Source organism: Emiliania huxleyi (assembly GCF_000372725.1).
Source record: "Emiliania huxleyi CCMP1516 unplaced genomic scaffold EMIHUscaffold_251, whole genome shotgun sequence".
Lineage (NCBI taxonomy): Eukaryota > Haptophyta > Isochrysidales > Noelaerhabdaceae > Emiliania > Emiliania huxleyi.
In genome coordinates, this window is record NW_005200161.1 from 14,842 (window position 1) to 35,140 (window position 20,299).

At 66.0% G+C, this 20,299-nt stretch overlaps 6 protein-coding genes across 6 annotated transcripts; 3 read left to right on the forward strand and 3 right to left on the reverse strand.

Annotated features, from left to right (window-relative positions):
- Positions 1 to 5,777: 5,777 nt before the first annotated feature.
- On the forward strand, positions 5,778 to 6,956 carry EMIHUDRAFT_115394 (hypothetical protein; the record flags this gene model as incomplete). The annotated part of the gene is made up of 2 exons (XM_005777953.1): positions 5,778 to 5,943; positions 6,163 to 6,956. The coding sequence occupies 2 exons, from the start codon at positions 5,778 to 5,780 to the stop codon at positions 6,954 to 6,956; spliced, it is 960 nt and encodes a 319-aa protein (XP_005778010.1).
- A 364-nt stretch (positions 6,957 to 7,320) lies between these two features.
- EMIHUDRAFT_367249 (hypothetical protein) lies at positions 7,321 to 7,880 on the forward strand (the record flags this gene model as incomplete). Its single annotated transcript, XM_005777954.1, has 1 exon — positions 7,321 to 7,880. A coding segment is annotated over exon 1 (326 nt), but the record flags the coding sequence as incomplete, so codon positions are not given.
- A 211-nt stretch (positions 7,881 to 8,091) lies between these two features.
- EMIHUDRAFT_443572 (hypothetical protein) lies at positions 8,092 to 8,809 on the reverse strand (the record flags this gene model as incomplete). The annotated part of the gene is made up of 2 exons (XM_005777955.1): positions 8,092 to 8,607; positions 8,692 to 8,809. 2 exons carry the CDS (start codon positions 8,807 to 8,809, stop codon positions 8,129 to 8,131), a joined length of 597 nt encoding a protein of 198 aa, XP_005778012.1. The 3' UTR covers positions 8,092 to 8,128.
- A 451-nt stretch (positions 8,810 to 9,260) lies between these two features.
- Positions 9,261 to 11,422, reverse strand: EMIHUDRAFT_457502 (hypothetical protein; the record flags this gene model as incomplete). Its single annotated transcript, XM_005777956.1, has 6 exons — positions 9,261 to 9,278; positions 9,350 to 9,541; positions 10,037 to 10,252; positions 10,349 to 10,465; positions 10,634 to 10,756; positions 10,883 to 11,422. 6 exons carry the CDS (start codon positions 11,420 to 11,422, stop codon positions 9,261 to 9,263), a joined length of 1,206 nt encoding a protein of 401 aa, XP_005778013.1.
- A 5,300-nt stretch (positions 11,423 to 16,722) lies between these two features.
- Positions 16,723 to 17,409, forward strand: EMIHUDRAFT_237457 (hypothetical protein; the record flags this gene model as incomplete). Its single annotated transcript, XM_005777957.1, has 1 exon — positions 16,723 to 17,409. One exon carries the CDS (start codon positions 16,723 to 16,725, stop codon positions 17,407 to 17,409), a length of 687 nt encoding a protein of 228 aa, XP_005778014.1.
- A 272-nt stretch (positions 17,410 to 17,681) lies between these two features.
- On the reverse strand, positions 17,682 to 18,300 carry EMIHUDRAFT_469124 (hypothetical protein; the record flags this gene model as incomplete). Its single annotated transcript, XM_005777958.1, has 2 exons — positions 17,682 to 17,841; positions 17,929 to 18,300. 2 exons carry the CDS (start codon positions 18,298 to 18,300, stop codon positions 17,761 to 17,763), a joined length of 453 nt encoding a protein of 150 aa, XP_005778015.1. The 3' UTR covers positions 17,682 to 17,760.
- Between the last annotated feature and the right edge of the window lie 1,999 nt (positions 18,301 to 20,299).

Genomic DNA, 20,299 nt, shown 5'->3' on the forward strand with positions numbered 1-20,299 from the left:
CACCCCGCCTCATTTACCTCATCTCTTTCTCTAGGCTACTCCGAGACCGACCCGAGACCGACCCGAGACCCGAGATCGACCCGAGCTCGACCCGAGATCGACCCGAGATAGACCCGAGATCGACCCGAGACTGACCCGAGATCGACTCGAGATCGACCCGAGATCGACCCGAGACCGACCCGAAATCGGCACGAGCGATCAACCCAACAATGCCCCAGAGCCCCCTCCGGGGGGACCCCCCCTCACCCCGAGTGTCCGTGTCCTTCGCGAGTCACCGATGGGGAGCGGGGGGGGGTGCGAGATGCACAGGGGAGGCTGGGGAGGGGGGGGTCCACTCTCAAGACTGCCGACCGCGGGGGGGTTTTGTCCCACAGGGTTTTACCCTCCGCGTTAGGATCGGCGCGGCGAGGGAATAGGTTCGAATTCGCCGCGCAACATTTCACCCCCACAGGACCCCGCCCACCCCCCCTCATGGTCCCACCTAGTACCCCAATGAGCCTTCGCACCCCCTCCTTGCGCAGTGTCCCCCACTATGTGTCGCCGTTATCGGGGCATGCTATCCTGTGTAGTCAGGGCAAGTGGGGGCGGGGGGCACTCCCCCTGGTCTGATACTGGGGTGTGACTGTCTCCAGTCTCGGAGGGGGGCTTGAAGCTAAGAATATTTTATTTTTTTTTGTTGTTCAGTGGTCAGCGCAAGCAGAAATGCCAAAAACCCCCGAGGGTTTCAGGTATTTTCGGGTATTACCCGCATTGGACGCTGGAGATCGTCGTGTGGGACGTGGGTCACTGGTAGGCCTTCCTTATTGTTGTTCAGCTGGCCTAACGTTAGCTACTGTTGGGGAGCCCAACTGTTGTTCTGTTGTTACTGTTAACACTAGCAACACTGTTCGGCTCTTAACGTCGACAGCTCTAGCTTTAACGTTGACAGCTTAGCTGTTTCCTCCGCAGCGAGGCGCATACCACACTAGCCCAACGCTGGTGCTCGCGCTCGTGAAGCGCTGATCTATCGACGGCGACCCGGCGACGGCGCCCACCCCAGCAGCGTCTCCCACCCCCACCGCGTCGCGTTGTCGCACATGTTGCAATCGAGTTTGTCCATGTCGCACTTCTCGCCAGGCAGTGACACGTATGTCGTGTTCGTGCGAGTCGCATTGTCGTATCGCGACGGACCCATGCGCAGCTGGCCGCGCGGATCGAGGCACGGCCAGAGGCTCTCGGGTCCGTAGACCGATGTGACGAGCACGTTGTCGCGGGCGTTTTGATACAGCTCGTGGTCGCACGCGCAATCGGTAAAATGGGCGATGCCGTGCAGGTCATACACGGCCCGACAATGGTCGTGCAAACGGCACGCGCTGTCGAGCGTCCCCGTCGCGCACGTGTTGTATCGTTGGGGATCGTATCCGCAACATCCGGTGCCGCACCAGTTGGTGCCCGGAAGGACCAGATCGCGCAACCAATCCATGCGACGCCTCCTGCTTGGGTGTCGGCGCAGTGCGCCCGGCGATCCGCGGGAATTTCGGCATCGACTCCTCACTTGAGCACTTGAGCACTGGATAGGGTCGATTCCGCATGGTACGGGACCCCTCGACTCCTCACACGAGAGCGAGGCCATCGCCAGCGCCAAAGCGGGCGAGCTCGTCGCATACGCCCGTGAAGTCCTCGTCGCCCTCGGCGCCCCGCCAGCCGGACCGACTGTCATCCTCTCGGACAACAAGGCGAACGAACGTCCTCGTCGCCAACAACGCCAAATCCGCCTCGCGCTCGCGCCACTTCCTGCTCCGCTACCACAACGCCTCCAACGCGCGGGCTCGCGCAGTGCATTGGGGGAACTGATCAATGCCGCCTCTGCGGGCCGAGCGCGAGCCCGCCCAGCAACATTGGGGGGGTGCGGTAGCCGGTAGGTAGACAATCTACCTCCCATCTAACCGCGCCTACCCTTTCTTGCATCTTGGGTAATGGGTAGACCTTTCACACCCACCGAGGTCATTACCTCTAACTAGTTCGTGCGTCCTGCTATTCGCCCGCCTGGTTTCGTTGCGTCCTCGCTTTGTGTGGAGTGTGGTCTAAATTGAGTGTATTGTTTGCTACATACATGCTAGCTAGACCCATGAGACCAGCCACGCCGCGCCCTCGCGCTCGGGCGCCTCCAGCGCCGCCCTCGGCCCCGCCGCTACGACCGACGGAGTCGGAGACGTCAACTCCGCAGTCACAGAAGGCGACGAGCGTCTTGCGCTCCATCGGACGCAGGTGCCCCGCGTCTCGGCTCTCGGTCTCGAGCGAGCGCGCAGCCGCAGGCCGCGGCAGGCGCACGAGTTTGGAAGGTCGGGCCTGCCGAAGACGGGCCATCCCAGCTCCCCCAGATCTGGGTCTCCAGTTGTCACACTCTCCGATACTCTCACAGTGTCAGTGACAGGTGGCGCCGCGAAGGGCAAGACAAGTACTACACACAGACGAAGAACGAGCCCACACGCGCGCCGCGGGCGCGTGAGCCCGGAGACACCCCGACCACGCCCGCGCGTGCGGCGCCACCCCTGTCCTCGCTATGCTGAGTGCTCCACTGACCGCTGTCCGCTGGAGTAGTAGTTTAGAAGCCAAATTGCAGGCCGGCGAGCGGCTCGGCCGTCCTGCGAACGCTCGAACGGAACGCGTCTCGCCACGCGGGAGGCAGTGTTCCTGCGCAGGAGCGGGACTCAAAACTCGATCAAAGGGAGGAGGAAGGGGCACGTGTGGGGCGGGCGTGGCGGCGGACGCACCGTCCGCCAGCCACGTGGTGTGCGCGGCGAGAGCGGCGCGGTCGTGCTCCGTGAGCCCGGGCAGGTTGAGGGGCAAGGGCTCGTGCGTGATGAAGCCGAGTGGCCCGCCTGCAGGGAAGGCTCGGAGAGGAGGGCTCGGAGAGGAAGGGTCGGAGAGGAAGGGTCGGAGGAAGGGTGAGGGAAGGGTCAAGGAGAGGTCAGGGAGAGGGAGAGGTCGAGGCCGAGCGGGCCGCGCCTGGCGTGAGCCTGGACCGCAAGCTTGCGCCGCGCTTCCCCTCCGGCTTCTGAAAGAAGATCGAAGCGCTCACCTTGACAGCAGTCGGGACTCCGTCGCGGGTAAGGGTCAGGGTTCGGTTAGGGCTAGGGTGAGGGTCAGCTCACCTTGACAGTCGGGATTCCGTCGCGGGGCGAGCCCGCCGTGAGGCGGAGGCGGCCGAAGCGCGGGCCCTTCTTCGACGAGTTTGCAGACGAGTTCGTGCGCGTCTTGAAGTGGCCGCGGAAGATCGTGGAGCAGCCGCGCGCCGACGCGTGGTTCGCGTGGCGCAAGTGGATGTGTTCGAGCGGCAGCTTGACCTAAAGGGCGGCTCGCCCGAGCTCCAGGTCCCAACCCCAACGCAGCGAAGCCGAGTGCTCGAGCGGCACGCTGGACCGCGCAAGCGTCGTCCTCCAGACGGGCAGGCCGCACGTCGTGCACTCCCGCCGCCCGGTACCCCTTCGCCACGTCGACCATCCACTTTGTCTTGAGGTCGCTCGAGACGCAGCCGATGCCTAGGGTTAGGGTTAGGGCTAGGTCGACCATCCACTTTGTCTTGAGGTCGCTACAGACGCAGCCGATGCCGCGGTTCGCGACCGCTTGCGTCGTGTCGCACACGATCTCATCCATCCGCCCCCAAATCCGCCACCCCGACGACGGCCCCGCCTCGAAGCTGGGCGGGCCGACGCGCAGAGGGGCCGCCTCGAGGCCGCCCCCGCCGCTGCTGTTCCCGGAGCACGCCTCCGCCGCGTAGTAGTCGACGCGGCAGAGGTACGCGACCGAGGCCGGCCCGCGGCAGCCTGCCGACGCCCCGCCTCCCGACGCCTCGACTCCCGACGCCTCGCCCGCCTCGCCGAGGTGCGCCTGCGAGGGGCGAGAGGCTAGGAAGAGGAGGCGCCGGTCTACGGCCCGCTGGCGCGTCGCTCTCTCGTTTGCTCCTCTGTCTGCTACAGCTCTGTCGGGGCGGGGCGAGTCGGGGCGAGTCCGAGAGGCGCGAGAGAGGGAGCTGGAGAGAGGCGCACCGCCAGCCTCAGCAGGGCTCCGGAGAGGGAGCGGCCCCACCGGAGCCTCCACGGTCGCCGCTGCGGAGCCGCGTCGAGCGGCGGGTCGCGCTGGAGGTGAGGCTGCGGCGCGCGGAAGGAGCGGGCCTGCGGGACATGTCTCGAGGATGTGTCGCGACGTGTGCGGGACGTGTCCGCCTCGCCGACGCAGGGAGCGGGCCTGCGCCGCCGGCACCGGGTACACGAACTCGTCCAGGTCGAGAGAGAGCACCCACTCGGCCGGCGACGAGCCAGAGGCCGCCCTCGCCGCGCTGGCGCAGCCGCGTACCGCGCTCAGGGCGAGGTTGAGGGAAAAGACCTGGTACCTGCAAATGGGCGGCGCGGGCTCTCGGGCACAGCCACGCGCGGGCGAGACCAGCCTCCACGCGTCTCGCGCGCGTCTCCTCGCCTGCGCGAGATGTAGAGCCGCGGCGACCACCAGCCTCGCAGGAGCAGCACGCGCTTGTTTGAGGCCGCGAGCGCCTCGAGGCCGCGCGCAAACCCGCCAGTCGGCGGCGAGAGCTGCTGGTCGAAGAGGAGGATGCGGCTGGCGCCGAGCAGCGAGTACCAGCCGACCCACTCGGTGAGGTGGCTCAGCGCACGCCTCCCGTCTGCGCCCGGGTAGAGGTACGGCATCACGACGCTGACCCGCTCAGTCGTGCTGGTGACGACGCCCAGCGCGCCGCCCGCCGTCGACTCGCACTCAGAGGCGCCGAGAGGGAAGGAGGAGGCGCGGACAGGCACGCTCTCAATCTGCCAGACGACCACGCCAACCTCCGCCTGGCGCCGCTTCCCCTTGCCAGACATGCCGGCTGCCAGGCGGAGGCGCAGGCCCACGCGCGGCGGAGAGAGCGCCGACACTCCGCTGCACGCCACTCGGAGCCCGTGCACGCACGCATCCCTGCTGGCGGCGTGCCTGCCGCACGCAGCGTCAAGCCCGACATTCTGCGTGGTCACCGCCGACCAGTCGATGCGGTCGTCCGAGGCCACAAAGTGGCCAGCGCCGGGTTTGAACTCGTGGAGCGACTTGGCGCGCCGCCAGGTTGCCCCGCCGTCGAGAGAGCACTCGAGGCAGCCTTGCGTCCTCAACGAGCACTCCTTTGGCCGCGCAAAGGCGCCAAAGATGGCTGTGTTGCTCTGGTCCCCGTCTGACTCCTCCTTGGCCAAAAGCACCCCCGCCTGTCCTCTCGCAGTGACGTTCGACGGCCCTGCCCACGTCCAGCCTCCGAGGTCAATGACGTCGGCGGTGGCGGCGCCGGCCAGAAACAAGGCGGCCAGAAACAACATGTGCACACTTTTGCTCTCGTAAAGCGATGGTTTGTGCGGTTGTGCGGGTTTGTGCGGGCGACGCCGCTGAGGGTGGGGGGCGTGCAGACGCCGTGGTCGACAAAAAAGACTCAAAAGTCACCAAAGTGCTCACACACACACCATACCCCGTTGGGTCTAGTCCAAGCCTGCCTGCTCTTCACCTCCTACACACAACCCTCGAGAACCCTCGACAGACACACACACACACACACACACACACACACACACAGAGAGAGGGTGGGACATTGAGATTGAACATTCTGTTGAGCGTGTGGACCACTTGTCCGATGTCCAGCGTCGGCGCGGGACTGGCGCGCACTGGCACTAACAGGGTGATAAGAAACAAGAACCTCGTATGTCAGACCCAGGGAAGGTCCTTCACACTGAATACAATTGTAACGAGAAACGAACGGACTTGTCAAAATGGGCGCGTGCGCGACCAACGGGTGGCATTGCCCGCACCCGAGCTGCCGCTTCTTCAACGAGGACGACGAGCTGCCATTCTGCCAGATGTGCGCGCGCATCCGTTCCCGCCTGGTGCAGCACTCGTCGGGCGAGTCGAGGCCGACAGGGCCCGGCCGCGAGGATGGTCCGCTGCGCGGCAGCAGGCAGGCAAAAGACTCCGCACCCTCGATGAGCACAGACGCGTGGACGGCGGCGGCAAGGCACGCGCGCCCGGCGTGCAACGCGCCAAGCGCCTCGACCGAGGCTCCTGCGCGTCCGAGAAGCGACGAGCGGCAAAGGAGGGGTTCGGCGGCGGCGCAACGCCCCTCCTCCGCCGGCGGAAGGGATGCCCCGTCGACTCGAGGTTCTTCCGTGCAGCCCGCGGCCGGACAGGAGACGCCAGTGCAGCGGCAGCGGCATCGGGCGGCGTACGAGGCCCGAGCCGTCTCGCGGGCGGAGCTGAGTGGCGTGCCGCGCCGGCCCGCGCCGCGACTCAATGCACGGAGGCCAACACCGCTGCCGGATGACGAGTGGGAGAAGATCAAGGCCGAAGCTAAGGCAAAAGCGGAGGCGGCGGCCGCGGCTGTCGCGGAGGAGCAGGCAAGAGAGGCTCAGCGCAGTGCGCCGCGTGGGAATGCATGCGACGCCGGCAACGAATCAGCTGATGCGGATGAGCGTTCCCGGGGCGACTCGTCGGGTGAGGAAGAGTACCAGCAGCAGCTGAAATCTCGTGCGCGAGCCTACAGAGCAGGGCAGGCGGAGCGAGAGGCACAGGCGCCGGCGGAGGCGGGACGTCCCAGCAGAAGGCCGAATGAATCGCCACCGACGACTGCGCGCCGTGCCACTGCTCACCACACCACAGCGCTGCAGTGGGACCGAGCGGAGGCGGCGTGGGCCAAATTCGCGGCTCGAGGGCAGGAGATCTGCATGCGCGACGTGCCATGGCCATCGCTCGATGCGGCATCCCTACGTCTCGGGCCACGGCAGAGCGAGGCCGAGCGCAAGAGCGCCTATCGCACACTCAGTCTTCGGTGGCATCCAGACCGCTTCGTGCAGGCCTTTGGCGCAAAGCTTCGTGCGGACGAGCGCGAGGGTATCCTGCAGAAGGTGACCGAGGTCTCGCAAACCATCAACGCCATGTTTCGTGACCACCTGTAGCCACCAATGGCCCTCTCGCTTGGCGCTCGCCCCTCGCGCCGCCGGCGAAATCGTGTATACACGGCTCTGCGCTGGCCTTTATGTAGCGACGGGCCAGAACGGTGTGCACGGCTCGCACACACAAATCCTGCAGCGTGTACACAAATCCTGCTCGCATAAACAAAGAGAGAGAGTCATATTTTACAGAGATTCGTCTCACTACTCACACGGGGATCATCATGTGTGAGGCTCGAGGTGTGAGGCCGTCTACACGCCGCACGACGACTTGTCTCTTGTGCGGTGTCGTGGCGTGTGCGGACTGCGCTCGCGCTACCCTGAGAGCGATTCTAAGATCAGGTCTGGCACCTCCCCACTGGAAACGAACATCTGAGTTTCAAATCTCGAATAAATCTCGAAACACACTTGAATGCTCACTTGGCAGGTAACATATGCGCCACGCGCCCCAACCGCTCCTCTGGTCGCCGCCGGCCTTCGCGGCGGCGGCGATGTCCCAGCGCCACCCATCGGCCAGCCCTCAGATCGATCGATCGGCGCTCAAAGTCGGCTTCAGATCCGAGAACGCTGCTGGCGCCGCCGCCGATCCCAGCGGCGACGCCAGCAGCTTCCTCTGCTCTCCAATGCGCCGAGAAGCGACGCGGGGGTGCTCGGCCCGCCGTGGACGTCGAAGGCTCCGCCGGGCGCGCGTCGGCCGGTCCGGTGGCACCCTCTGCGCGCGGCACCTGCCGGCGCCCCGACGACAGCCGTCGCGCCACCGCTCATGGAGGGGCGGTCGGCGCCGCTGCCGCCGCGCCGCCGGTGGGAGGGGCACTGGTGGTGGCCTGGGCGGCCCTCCGCCGCCGCTCGGGGCGCCCGGGCAGCGGTGGCAGCCTGCCGCCGCACCACTTCGACCCACCGCTGACCACTTCGAAATGCCCGCTCCGGCGGCCCGCTAGCTTTGCTATTCTTTTTTCTACAAAGCAAAATTCGAGCCAATTGAGGAAACTCAAGCGGGCAGGCTGGAAGCACTGAGGGACGGCCGATGTTCGCCCAGTGCCAGACCTGATTTTAGAATCGCTCCTGAGGGAGAACCACCTGGCCTGCTCCCTATTCCCCGGGCAGGCGCCGCTGAGCACGTGCGCCATCTAGTCACACAGAGTTGGAGTCGTTCACAGAGAGTTAAAAGCGATACGCACTCAACGCGCACGCGCCCGATAAAACACTCGATGAACTATTACGGAATACGCGACTATACGGAATACGCGACCGCAATGGCCAATGCGACGCGCGCACGTACATAGAGAGCAAAAACATAGCAGGAAGGAGGCGAGGCAATCCTCGTGCAGGCGTGGACGGCACGCAAGCAACCTCGGTGGGATCCTGATGTCCCGCTGGCCATAGAGCGACGCGCCAGTGGACACGTGGGGCAAAAAAAGGCAAAAATGCAGGAACCCGCCGACAAGCCCTAGGGCTCGGGTACGGCCAATCGGGGACGCTTGGCCGCCGGGTCCGTGGAAAAATCCCCCGCCGCCATGGCTGTCGCGGCTGAGTCCCCGCCGCTGCAAAGCTCGTCTGCTGAAGGCAGAGTTGCTGCCGGCTTGAACTCGAGGGACGGCGGTGGCGCATGGGCGGCGCAGCTCCCGTTGCTCGCATTGACGCTCGTGCTGCCGACGACCTGACGAGGGGAGCGATGGCGGTGGGAACGAAGCGAAGGGGCGTGCGGTGCGAGCATACGTGCACGCCTGCTCGGCTTGCCGACCAAGCTGCTCATCGTGCGTCACATCGTTCGCGCCGCGGCTCGCCGGCGCCGGCCAGAGAGCGAGACCCGTGCGCACCTGGCTCGGCGGCGCCCGCGGCACTGCCATCCCCGCGCCCATCCCTGCGCCCATGCCCAACCCGCTCGGTGCGGCCTGCCCACCCAGCACCCGCCAATCCGGTGCCAGCCCGCCCGCCGCCATTGTTGGCCCGCCCGCCGAAGCCTGCCCGCCCAGGGGCACTATCCCGACCGGCGCGACTAGCCCGCGCGGCGCCATCAGCCCCCCCTGCGCCACCAGCCCCCCCGGCGCATACTGCCCACTCGGCGCCATCGGCCCGCCCGGCGCCATCTGCCCGCCCGGCGCCATCTGCCCGCCCGGCGCATACTGCCCGCCCGCCCCGCCCGGCGCCATCGGCCCGCCCGGCGCCGCAAATCCGGCGGGTGCTACTGGCACGACCGCCTGTCCGCCCGGCGGCCCTGCTGGCCTGCCCGGCACCGTCTTCCCACCCGCCGCCAGCCCGCCCGCCGCCGCCAGCCCGCCCGCCGCCGCCAGCCCGCCCGCCGCCGCTGGCCTACCCGGCGCTGCTGGCCTACCCGGCGCTGCTGGCCTACCCGGCGCCGCCTGCCCGCCCGCCGCCGCCTCCCCGTGCAGCGTCTCGACGAGCTCCGCGAGCGGCAGCTCCGCGCGGAGGGCGTCCCACAGCGCAACAGCCTCGGCGTGGGCTGCCGCAGGCGGGCGCCCGGCGAGCGGGTTCGGCGGTGACGGGGCGACGAAACCATTGGGCGCCGTGAGAGCGGTCGGCGCCGCCACGGCGGTCGGCGCCGCGAGTGGGTGGCTCGCCGCGTCGGCCCTCTCTTGGGCAGACGAGGAGAGGGGAGACGCAGGGCAGCCTGGCTGAGGCCCAATGCCTTGCGCGGCGGGGAGATGGGCGGGGAGGGGGGCGGCGAGAGGCGCGGTCGCTGCCAGCTGCGGAGGGCACGCCGGCGCGGCGACAGGAAGGGGCCTCGCCAGCTGTGGATCGGCGGCCGGCGTCGCGGGCGAAAGGGGCTCCGGTTCCGGTGCTGCGCCGCTGTCGGCCCGGGAGGGAAGGGGCACCGCCGGCACCGTGGGCACCGCTGCTCCGAGCGAGTCGGTCGGGACTAGGAGGGCGAGCGGGGGCTGGCCTTGGACGGGGGCGGTGGTGTGGACGGGGGCGGCGGCAGCGCCGTCCGCGCCGGCTGGCTGCGGGAGCATCTCTGGCTGCGGGAGCATCTCTGGCTGCGGGAGCATCTCTGGCTGCGGGAGCATCTCTGGCTGCGGGAGCATCTCTGGCTGCGGGAGCATCTCTGGCTGCGGGAGCATCTCCACGACGCTGGTGACGATGCGGCCGTCCCAATCCACGAGCAGCCTTCCGGACACGTCGAAGAAGGAGTACGAGCCGGCGAGCCGGTCATACACGCGCACGGGCCTCTCGCACTGCGCCTGGGCGACGACGTCTTCCTGGCACTGGCGATAGAGCTGGCCAATCATGCGGTAGACAGACTGCAGGTCCTCCGGGTGCGTGAAGAGCGCGTTGATCTCGACCTGAGAGCGGCGGGGCGCGGGCACGCTGGCGGTGGCGCCGCAGCCCGAGGGGCGCGCAATCTCTCGGCTGCCGATCGCGCCGCCTGGCTGCTCTACCACGCCCGCTGCATCTCTTCTCTTCTCTTGCGGCGCCTGGCTGCTCTTCCACGCCTGCTGCATCTCCCGCACGGAGACGATGGAGCGCTCGAAGGCGGAGTTGACGAGGAAGTGCGCCTGCGGGGCAGCGGAGCGAGGGGTGGGGTGGGGCGGGGGGAGGAGCGCGCGTGCGGCGCGGAGGTTTGGCGCGGACGGCGCGATTTCTTTTACTGACGCGAGGCCGAGAGCAGGCTCTGCTAGCAGGCTCTGCTGCCGTCGCAGGGCGGGGCGCGGCCGACAGCTCGCCTCGCCGTCTCGGATCGTGCGGAGGAAGACGTAGCCCTCGGAGTTCGCCATCAGGTTCTCGAAGAGGGGCGGAAGCGAGCCGTCGAATGGGGGCAGCGGCACCGCCTCGTCGAGCGGCAGCACCTACACGAGACGGCTCCGGAGCTGGTCGGCGCTGGAGCATCGGGGGGGGAGGGCGGCAGACCCTTGCGGGAGGCCTCGTCCATCGAGATCTCGTGGTGCCGGCAGATGCGCAGAGCGACCTCCTACAGTGGTGCCGCCTCCCCCCTCAGTGCCGACTCCGGAGGGCCGCCCCCCTCCCCGCCGTCCGCCGCGCGCCATGAGCTCGTAGGCGTTGCGGCGGCGCGCAATCGCGGCGAGCGGCTTGAGGGTGAAGCGGATCGAGGAGCGCGACGTGCCCGGCTCGAGCATGACTGCGAGCACGTTCCTCGCGCCCTGGATGTTGGTGCCCGGCAGCTGCTGGAAGGCGCGCATCGCGATGCCGTCCGACGCGAGCCTCATGACCTGCTGTTCGCCGGGCGTGCGAGGAGCGCCCGCATCAAAGACGGCGGACCCGTTGAACTCCACGACGGGCTGGCCTGGGGGCCCGAGCGGCGAAGGGTCCTCGAGCATAGCCTGCAAAGTCGCGCCCAGGGCCTTGCGGGCGACCCGCATGCCAAGTTGTGGCGCCGGCTCACAGCGCAGGCCGATCCTCGCGCATCGGTCGCAGGGATGCTTTCCGGGAACAAAGTTGATGCACTTGGTCTTGGACGCCTTGCAGGCAATGCACACACGCGCAGGCGGCGGCATGCAGCGAGCGCGGCCTGATGCCCAAGCCCGGCGGCAGTCACTGCGACTTGTACTCGAAGGATGTCCGAACACGCCGAGGATGGCCGCGTTTTTCTCTTTGAGTATAAGAGAGGCGTACAGTGGCCAGGGGCGGGGCTTGCATTTTTGCCGTCGCCAGTCGCCCCCCCCCAAACGCTACAGCGGGGGCGGCGGCGGCGCGGGGGCGGCGGGGCGGCGGCGGCGGCGCGACGGGGTGGGTAGGGGGGTGGGGAGCCGCTGCCGTGTGCGCTGCGCGTGCGCGCCGCACCGCACACCATACGGCGGGAAACAGACGGCGAAGGGGGGCGCGGCGGCAGCGGCGCAGCGCGCGCGCGGCGCGCGCGACGGAGGGGCGGAGCAGCGACCGCTGGCGCGGTCGCTGCTCCGTCTGTCCCGGAGCGCCGTCTGCGCGGGGTGCGCGTCAGGAGAGGGGGCAAGCGTGGCGGCGGGGCGGCCGGGCGAGGGCGCGGCGGGTGACGGGGAAAGGGAGCAGCCGGGCGACGAGAGGTAGGAGGTGCTCGCCGCGAGCGCTCCCGCGCCTGCGGTGGGGCAAGGCCTGAGGGCGGGCGGGCGGGCGGGCGGGCGCGGGCGGGGGGGGGGGGATAAACGCTGCGCCGCCCCCGCACCAGCGACACCGGCCGCGGCTCGCCTCCACGCGCCGGCTCGGAAGAGGGGCTGTCGGCGGCGCAGCAGAGCGGCTCGCCTCGGCGCTCGAGCCGCCAACAGCCCCACTCCTCGACGTGACGGCCGTTCCCAGGGCCGTCCGGTGCGCGCCCGACCCACGCCCCCTCTCGCACCCCTCCGACCCCCCCTGCGCGGCGCACCTATCCGCTGTGCGCCGGCTCGAGCGCCTATCGCCAAATCGCGACGTTTGAGCGCAGCGCACGCGTCCCACACGTCACGCGCGCGCAGGAGAGCGTGCGGCACAGCAGTAGCGTGTACTCGCCGAGGGCATCGCGCCGAAAACCCCGCGCATTCCGCCCCAGCAGAGGCTGCAGCCTCTGCACAAGCTACACCACTGTAAGAATGGTGAGTACTTGGGGTTGAGTGGGCTTGCTTGCTCCCTTAGCCGGGAGCAAAAATGCAAGAATTTTAAGAATTCTCTTTGGGGAAGCCTTATATATAGATGATCTATCGCTCTCGGGCCCACAGACATCCCGCTTTTCTCATATAGAGTAAGAGAAATTGAGGGAGGCCCTAGCCGTTTGTGCCCCGTTTGTGCCGCGTCCCGTGCCCCCGAGTTCATTTTATAAAAGGCCCTAGCCGTCTGAACACACGTGTGAGGTGTGACGTGCGTGTGTCGCTTCTCGTGCGTCGCCCATCTCTCCTGGAGATGACTGCTCTATTAAAAAAACACGTGTCCCTCCATTCACACTCTCCCAGTCCTTCCTGGTCTAGTGCCCGTGTTCCCCGCCGCTACCACACGTGGTGTCCCCCACCCGGCCGGCGGATGGGCGTGGGGCGTGGGGGCGCGTCGCCCTGCTTGCTCTATCTAGGTGAAACGTCAAAGGACGAAGAAGACCCGATTCCGCACGGCGGGCGGAGAACGACGGGCGGGGGCGCTGGTGCTGCAAATGGTGGGCGAGATGTAAAGGGGGTGCCCGTCGCGGTGCGCTGCACGCGCCTCGAACTCGGACAGTTCGAGCTGCGCAACTTTTCGGACTCTCCTCATGCATGTTCCATGCCCCATCGAGAGGGACACTCTTCCTCTCTTGGCATGGGCCTCTTCTTGGATCGAAGAACGTTTCGGCATATCCATGGACCATGGGTGGTAGCTGCATTGCGACGCACTTGGCATACCCAGAGAGAGATTTTTAGCAATACCAAACAAATCTAACTTGTTTGTGTCATATCCATATCACACGGTTCGCAAACATCAGACGACGGAGATGGTGCGGAATGGTGGTCCCTCACTATTGGACTGGCGAAGTCGAGAAGCTTCCGAAGAAAGTCACGATAACTGCTGACGAAAACGATGGCATACGGGCACCCAAGAACGGAGACGGTGGTGGTGATAGGTGTCCAAAGAAAGCAAACCACAAGTTGATCGTAGCACGCTGATGATGACCTCAAAGGCGACGAGGCATGCATACGTGGCGAGATATAGGACGGTTCGCACTAAATTGTAGAGTGCAACGCACCCAGACCAAAGAGTAGAACCATACCGAATATCGCAAGTGCAGCTGGTGCGAGGGCACCAATCGAATTACGAATATCCATTTGCATCGAATAAACACGTTGAATATCCATTTGCTCGCGGTCTGGACTCTGGTAGGCAAACTTGTTGTCGCCCCTTGCCATCAGGAAATAAGTGCAAAGAAACCCAACGTCACCTAGGTAAAGCGAAAGACGCCCGAGTGGCCAAACCCAAAGCATTCCACCACACTCCACAGGGCTGGTGCGTTAACGTTCAAACGGTGTTCAAACGTTATAACGGTTAACACAGTGCTCAAACTTTACCGGTATGAGACTGGTATTTAAGGCGAGATTTTGATTAGTTTTGGAGTGGTATGGTATAGTGGTATGCGAAAGTGGTATGCGGGGTTTTCAGTAGTTGTAGCGGCTGTCGGTGTGGTCCCGAGGGCGAAACCATGCAAAAGTGCGGGTATTACTCGGGTATACCCGTGTTTTTCCAGGTATACCCGCAAAATACCCGGTATTTTGCCGATTTTGCCGATTTTGCCACCAAGAAGGCACTCCGACTCGCTTTGATTTCCGTGAGGCAACTGGTATCCCGTACCACTTTTTGATTAGTGCAGGCCTTGGGTTTGATTAGCCAAAAACTCCCATACCGGTAAAGTTTGAGCACTGGGTTAACACCACAGCCGTATAGAGGTGTTAGCCGTACAGTTCCGGACGGGCATTAAGAACCTCTAACGTTAAGAACCTGAGGCTGATATTTCGGCCGGATCCCTAAGAACTCCCTAAGAACCTGAGGCTGGGCGATGCTGGGTTCTATACTACAACCATCGATGTGACCGAGACTCGCGAGCGCGGCATCCCATGCAACACACATACAAGGTTCACACAAACAACGAAACGACGCGCGAGCGCGCAACAGTCCAACATATGCAGTGCATGTCCATGCGCCATGTCCATGTCATGTCTACGTCCATGTCCAGTCCTGTCCTGACCTGTAACACCCAGTGGGTGTTGATTTTTAATCGAAGCCGAAACGGTTTAAAAAACCATCCACCCGGTTAAGAACCTGAGGCTCGGCCCCCGACGGACCGCCAACTTAGCTAAGAACCTGAGGCTGGGCGAAGAACCTGTGCGTTCTTAATGCCCGTCCGGAACTGTATAGAGGTGTTCAAACGTGTTAACACCGCCCCTCGAGAGGTGTTGACACGCTCCGTTAGATGCGGGCGAGTGGGGCGCGAATTATTTGAAGGAGCGCTGGTGACCCAGGGATGGTGGCGACCGCCGCGAGCGGGATGCAGCCGGCGAGGCGAGGTGACAGGTGGGCGCGACCGTTGCGCGCTGCAGAGTGCGCACGACAAAGCAGCTCTGATGCCATGGTGACCTGCGTGCGCGGGGACGGCAAGGGTCGCGCCGCAGCCCGTGCTCACCGGGGGCTCAGTCTCGATGGGGAGACAGTGGGGGGGGGGGGAGAGAGAGCAGCCAGGCCCGCGTACCGGCAATGCGAGACGACATTGACAGTTGGAGCCCGCGGCTTGCAGAGCGTTTGAAAGTTGTCGGGCTACGTGCGCATGTCGCGCGGGCGACGCCCGTCCGCAGCTGACACGTCGTGGTCTGGTCCTATAGGTCTGGTCGTGGTGACGATGATGGCGAGGAGCATCACGGTGGAGAGGAGCGTCCCGGCGCTGCCTGGGCTCGCTCGAGTTTCCGGTCTAGGCGCGGCGCGTCACGTCACCGCACGGCAAAAAAATCTTGTCTCATGGCTTCAGAGGTGGTGACCGTCTAACAACTCTTTTCAGTGAGTGGGAGGATGACGGGGATGCGGATGGTCTTTTCGGCGAGCACCACGGTGATCGCGGATTTGACCATCCGCCTGACTACCATTCCGACGACGCCTTCTGTGAGGCGGACGGCTTCTATGAGGACGACGGCTTCGATTAGAAGCCGTCGTCTTTGTTCGGCCAGTCCCGTACCCTGGCGAGGCCTCGCCTCACGGGGTCCCCCCTTGCCCGGGGGGGCGAGGGTGCTGGGGCGAGCCTTGGCGAGACTGCGTCAGCTGTTCCCACAGCAGGCTGGAAGTACCTCGCCAGCCCGTACCTCATGTCGTTGAAAATAGTTAGAGGCTGCGCAGGCCGTCCCGTTTGCTGTTTGAAACGCCTGTTGCGCTGCGCGCGCGCTGCCGGGGCTCTGTCTCACTCACGTGCCGCAATATGTGTCACACACGGCGGCTTCTGCCACCTCTCGATTGGTTCCACTTTCTCCGCACACCTACCGGGGAAGGGGCGCGTGGGAGCGGGGGCGGGGGCGGGGGCGGGGGTGGGGGCGGGGGCGCGCAGCGCGGGGCGCGCGCGCGCAACAGAGGGTAGGGTGGGGAAGACGGCGAGGAGGGGGCGGCGGCGGCGGCGGCGGCGGCGGCGGCGGCGGCGGCGCGCGCGCGGCGCGCGCGACGGGGGGACGGAGCAGCGACCGCTGGCGCGGTCGCTGCTCCGTCTGTGCCAGGGACGCGCGCTCTGCGCCGCTGCAGAGCGCGCGCGTCAGGGCAAGGGGCATGCGTGGCGGCGCGGGAAGCGCGGCGGCGGCGGCGAGCCGCCGAGCGCTCCGTGAGCGGTGAGGCGGCCGGGCGAGGGCGCGGCGGGTGACGGGTCAAGGGAGCAGCCCACACCCGGCGTTGCTTTTTGAGCGACGCCTGTGGCACGCCTGCGCAGGGGCCGCAGGGCGGTCAGTTGTGGGGCGAGGCGGTGCCGGCCGCGGGCCGGGTGCAAGGCGCCGGCCTCGGCGCCGCCTCGGCGCGCCGCACCCGTGACGGGTCAAGGGAGCAGCCCACACCCGGCGTCGCTTTTTGAGCGACGCCTGTGGTACGCCTGCGCAGGGGCCGCAGGGCGGTCAGTTGTGGGGCGAGGCGGTGCCGGCCGCGGGCCGGGTGCAAGGCGCCGGCCTCGGCGCCGCCTCGGCGCGCCGCACGGGCGCGGCGAGCCTCTGAGCGGGAGCCGAAGGTTTGCCTGTGGGAGGTGGGTAGGTAGGGAGGTGGTGGGGGTGATTTGACTTTGCCCGCAGAGGCCGTCCCTAGCTGTGAACAGCAAAACGGGACAGTATCTCTTTCACAACGTGTGTGGGGTGTGACAGCCCCGCAGCTGGCCGAAGTGATGCCCGACTGCTCGATCTGCGCCGAGCCGCTCGAGTCCGCCCTCACCGTCACGCGATGCGGTCACGTCTTCCACGAGTCGTGCCTACTCGAGTGGTTCCAGCACAAGCCCGTCTGCCCGCTCTGCAAAACCGAGCGCTCGTCGGGGTTCGAGCGGCCGCTCCTCGCGGCGCCGGCCGCCTGCTCGGCGGAGGCGGCGGTGGCGATTGAGGCGAGCATCGAGCGCGGCGATGAGCCGCCTTGCGTGCGGTCCGCAGCTGCCGCGGTCCGCCTCGCCGTGCGGCAGGAGTCGAAGGCGCACGCCGAGGCGGCGGCGGCGAGGAGCGCGGTGGAGCGGGAGCAGGCTGTGCTGGCCTCCCTGCGCGCCGAGCACCGGCGACTCGGCGGGAGGCTGCAGGCGAGGGCGGTCGAGGCGCTCAACAAAGAGAGGGAGGTAGCCGCACTGAGCGCGTCGGTCCAGCGAGGCTCGGTGGGCGCGGGCGCCGCTGCAGGCCGCAACAGCGCCGCGGCGAAGGTGGCGGGTGGTGAGGCGCCGGCAGTGACGCGGGAGCGGCTCGCTAGCCTGAGTCAGCAGGTCGGCTGGCGGTCGGGAGAGCTGAAGGACCTCCGGGCAAAGGTCGAGGCCGCGCGTGCGACGCTCGTGGCGGACAGAAGCGTGCCCATCAGCCTCCCCACTGTGCATCAGTGATCAGACTGTACGCCGTACCGCTCCTAAAAGTTGAAAGCAAAGTGCATCAGCCATCAGCCATCAGCCTCCCCGCCCTATATAGCCACCAACGGGCAACGGCACAACGGTCAACGCGCGACGGGGTGCGGCCGACACAGCGAGCGACAGTTGGGGTGGGCCGTGATGTGGGCGCCGCACACCTGTCACCTCTAGTCTCTGCTGGTAGACCACACGCGTAATGATCAGTTTACTATTAATCGACACATATATTTTGCGACGCGGAGAAAACACTTTTTCGACTTCGCGACGTACGTGACGACTACGCGAGCCTACGTGGCGGTACGACAGACTGCGCCTCCCCCCCCTTCAACATCAGAAACAGCACTTGCAGTCAAAAGGGCACAGCGGCGTGCCCCCCCCTCGGCCAAGGCCAAGGTCGTGCGCCTTGTAAACCTGGGCGGGGACGGCGATCCGTGAGGCAGCAATCGCCTCTGATGCTGCGAGGCTTGAGTGTGGGGCAGTAGGGAGGGCGAGGCTCACCCTCAGCCCGCTCGAGCTGTCGTGGCGGTGGACCTTTGCGTTCTGCGGGTCGACCGCGCGGTCCAGGTCGTACTCCTCGCCAAAGACAGGATCGATCACCTTGTCACGCTTGCGCTTCTTGGCCCGCTTGGCCGCCGCCGAGGCGGCGGCGGCCGCCTCCTCGGCCGCCGCCGCCTGCTGCTGTCGCGCCGCATCCCGCTGCTCGCGCTTCGGCGCGAAGCTGGAGAATATGTCGTCCATCGCGCTCTTCCCACCTCCATTCTGGGTCGGCACTATGCTCGGCCCCGCCTCGCTCTCCGCGGCGGCAGGAACGGCCTTGGGCTTGTGCGTCTTTGGACGTGCAGGCTTCGAGGAGGTGGGACCTTTCGGCATCACGCGAGAAGCGGGCGCGAGCAGCGCGCGAGGAGCAACGAGCCAACCAGGGGGCAAGAAAATAACGGGGTCCTCAGCGGAGCTGCACGCTCTACTTAAAATCCCTGTGTGGTGGCGGCGTGCCGTCCTCCCATCCCTCCCTTGGGTTGTCTGTTTTCTTTCTTTACGCTCGCGGCGCTTCGGTGCTCGGGCGCGCTCACCAACCATGTGGTCGTTCAGGGCGGCTTGCACAGCGCCTGCACACACACACACACACACACACACACACACACACACACACACACACACGCACGCACGCACGCACGCACGCACGCACGCACGCGCGCGCGCACACACACACACACACATGCAAAACAAAAATCTCTCTCACATGCACACACACACACACACACACACACGCACACACACACACACACACACACACACACACACACACACACACACATACACAGACACACAGCCCCTTCCCCTTCCCTCTCAAGACCGCAAGGGCGAGGACACGCGTAGGCCGCACCACTAGCGAAGCCCACAGAGTGGGAGACTCCTAATCACCGCCTCTGCCACCCACGGCGTGAGCCTTGGCCACCTCTGTCAGTGTGCCCGTGATAGTGAGAGACTGCCAGTGAGAAGCCGGAGGAAGGTCGCTAGTCGAGAGATCGCCAGTGGAATAGGGAGTCCACCGTGCTGCGAACCTGTCGCTGTCCCTTTCGTCAGTAGCAGGAGAACTAGGAGAGCGCAACCAGTAGGAGGCCCGCGCCTGCCCCCGTGCCGCCGGGTGCAACTTTGTCCTATACGAGAGGGGAATCCCTGGGACCCTCGCCTGTCGTGTGGGTGAACCCTGCCCAGCCCCCCTCCGTGTCGCGATGCGCTCCCCGCTGCCCGCTCCCGTTCCCCTGTGTCCCTGATCGTCCTTACAAGATCCTGCTCGCGCAGGTGGGGACCCTGTCCTTCTCCCACCCCTTGTTTGGTGTGTCCGTTTTATTTATTTATTTTATTACCCTTGGGTTGTCCGCTTTCTGTCTTTCTTTTTACCCGAGGGTTTTACCAAGCTGCCAGCCCAGTTCACGCACTCCGGGCCCTGGGTTGGTTGGTTGGTCCCCCACTCTGCGCACTCCAGGCCTCCAGATGTTGGTTGGTTGGTCCCGCACTGTCCGCACACATATTGTCTATTACACACATACGCGTTTTTACACAGCCGCCTTGTCCTTATACGCGGCAAGCACCGAGGCAATTGCTGCCTTCGCTGTTGCCTTAGCCCTCTCGGCAATGGGGTCGTGAGCCGCCGTCACCGCGAGTGCCGCCTTAAACTTCTACAACCCCAAAGTCGGACAATCGATGTCAATTGCTCTTCCGCGCCCTCCACGGCGCGCACCGTTCTGGGACTTGCACACCCCTCGCGGCCCGTCTGCTGGATGGAGCCGACATCACTGCCTAAGCCTGGACGGCTCCATGGCCGGCATGTTGGGTACTATACGGGCGGCGGGAAGTGCGCTTCCTGCCAGGCGCTAGCGGTGGAGCTTTGCTGGCTCGATACTGTGCACTCAGGCCCGGAACCAGACGGGCTGCGGGTGACGACGCGCCGGATGCCGACGGCCGACAAGATGCCCGACGCGACGGTGGGACCATGTCAAGCCGGACGGGGCGGTGTTATTTATCCGTAAGTCTTGCCGGGAGTGCACGCAGCGCCAGAAGGCCGCGGTGTGGCTCTGCGAAGGCTGCCGCACGCACCAGCGCACCACAGGCATGCTTGCCCGGAGGGCCGGTCTCAGCTGGTTGGGTGAGGGGGGGGGAGGATGCTGTGCAGACCGAGGTAGTGCGTGTTACACACCGACAGGTTCGGCACCGGGCACCGCCTCGGTATACAAAATGCGCCTGCGGGCGGACCCTTACAGATCACAGATCACATCATCCCACACCGGTAGAGCTCGGCAAGAAAAATCGCACGCCCTGATCTCCGCACGTCCCCATGCGCCTTCGCCCGAGCGCCCTTCTCTTCTGC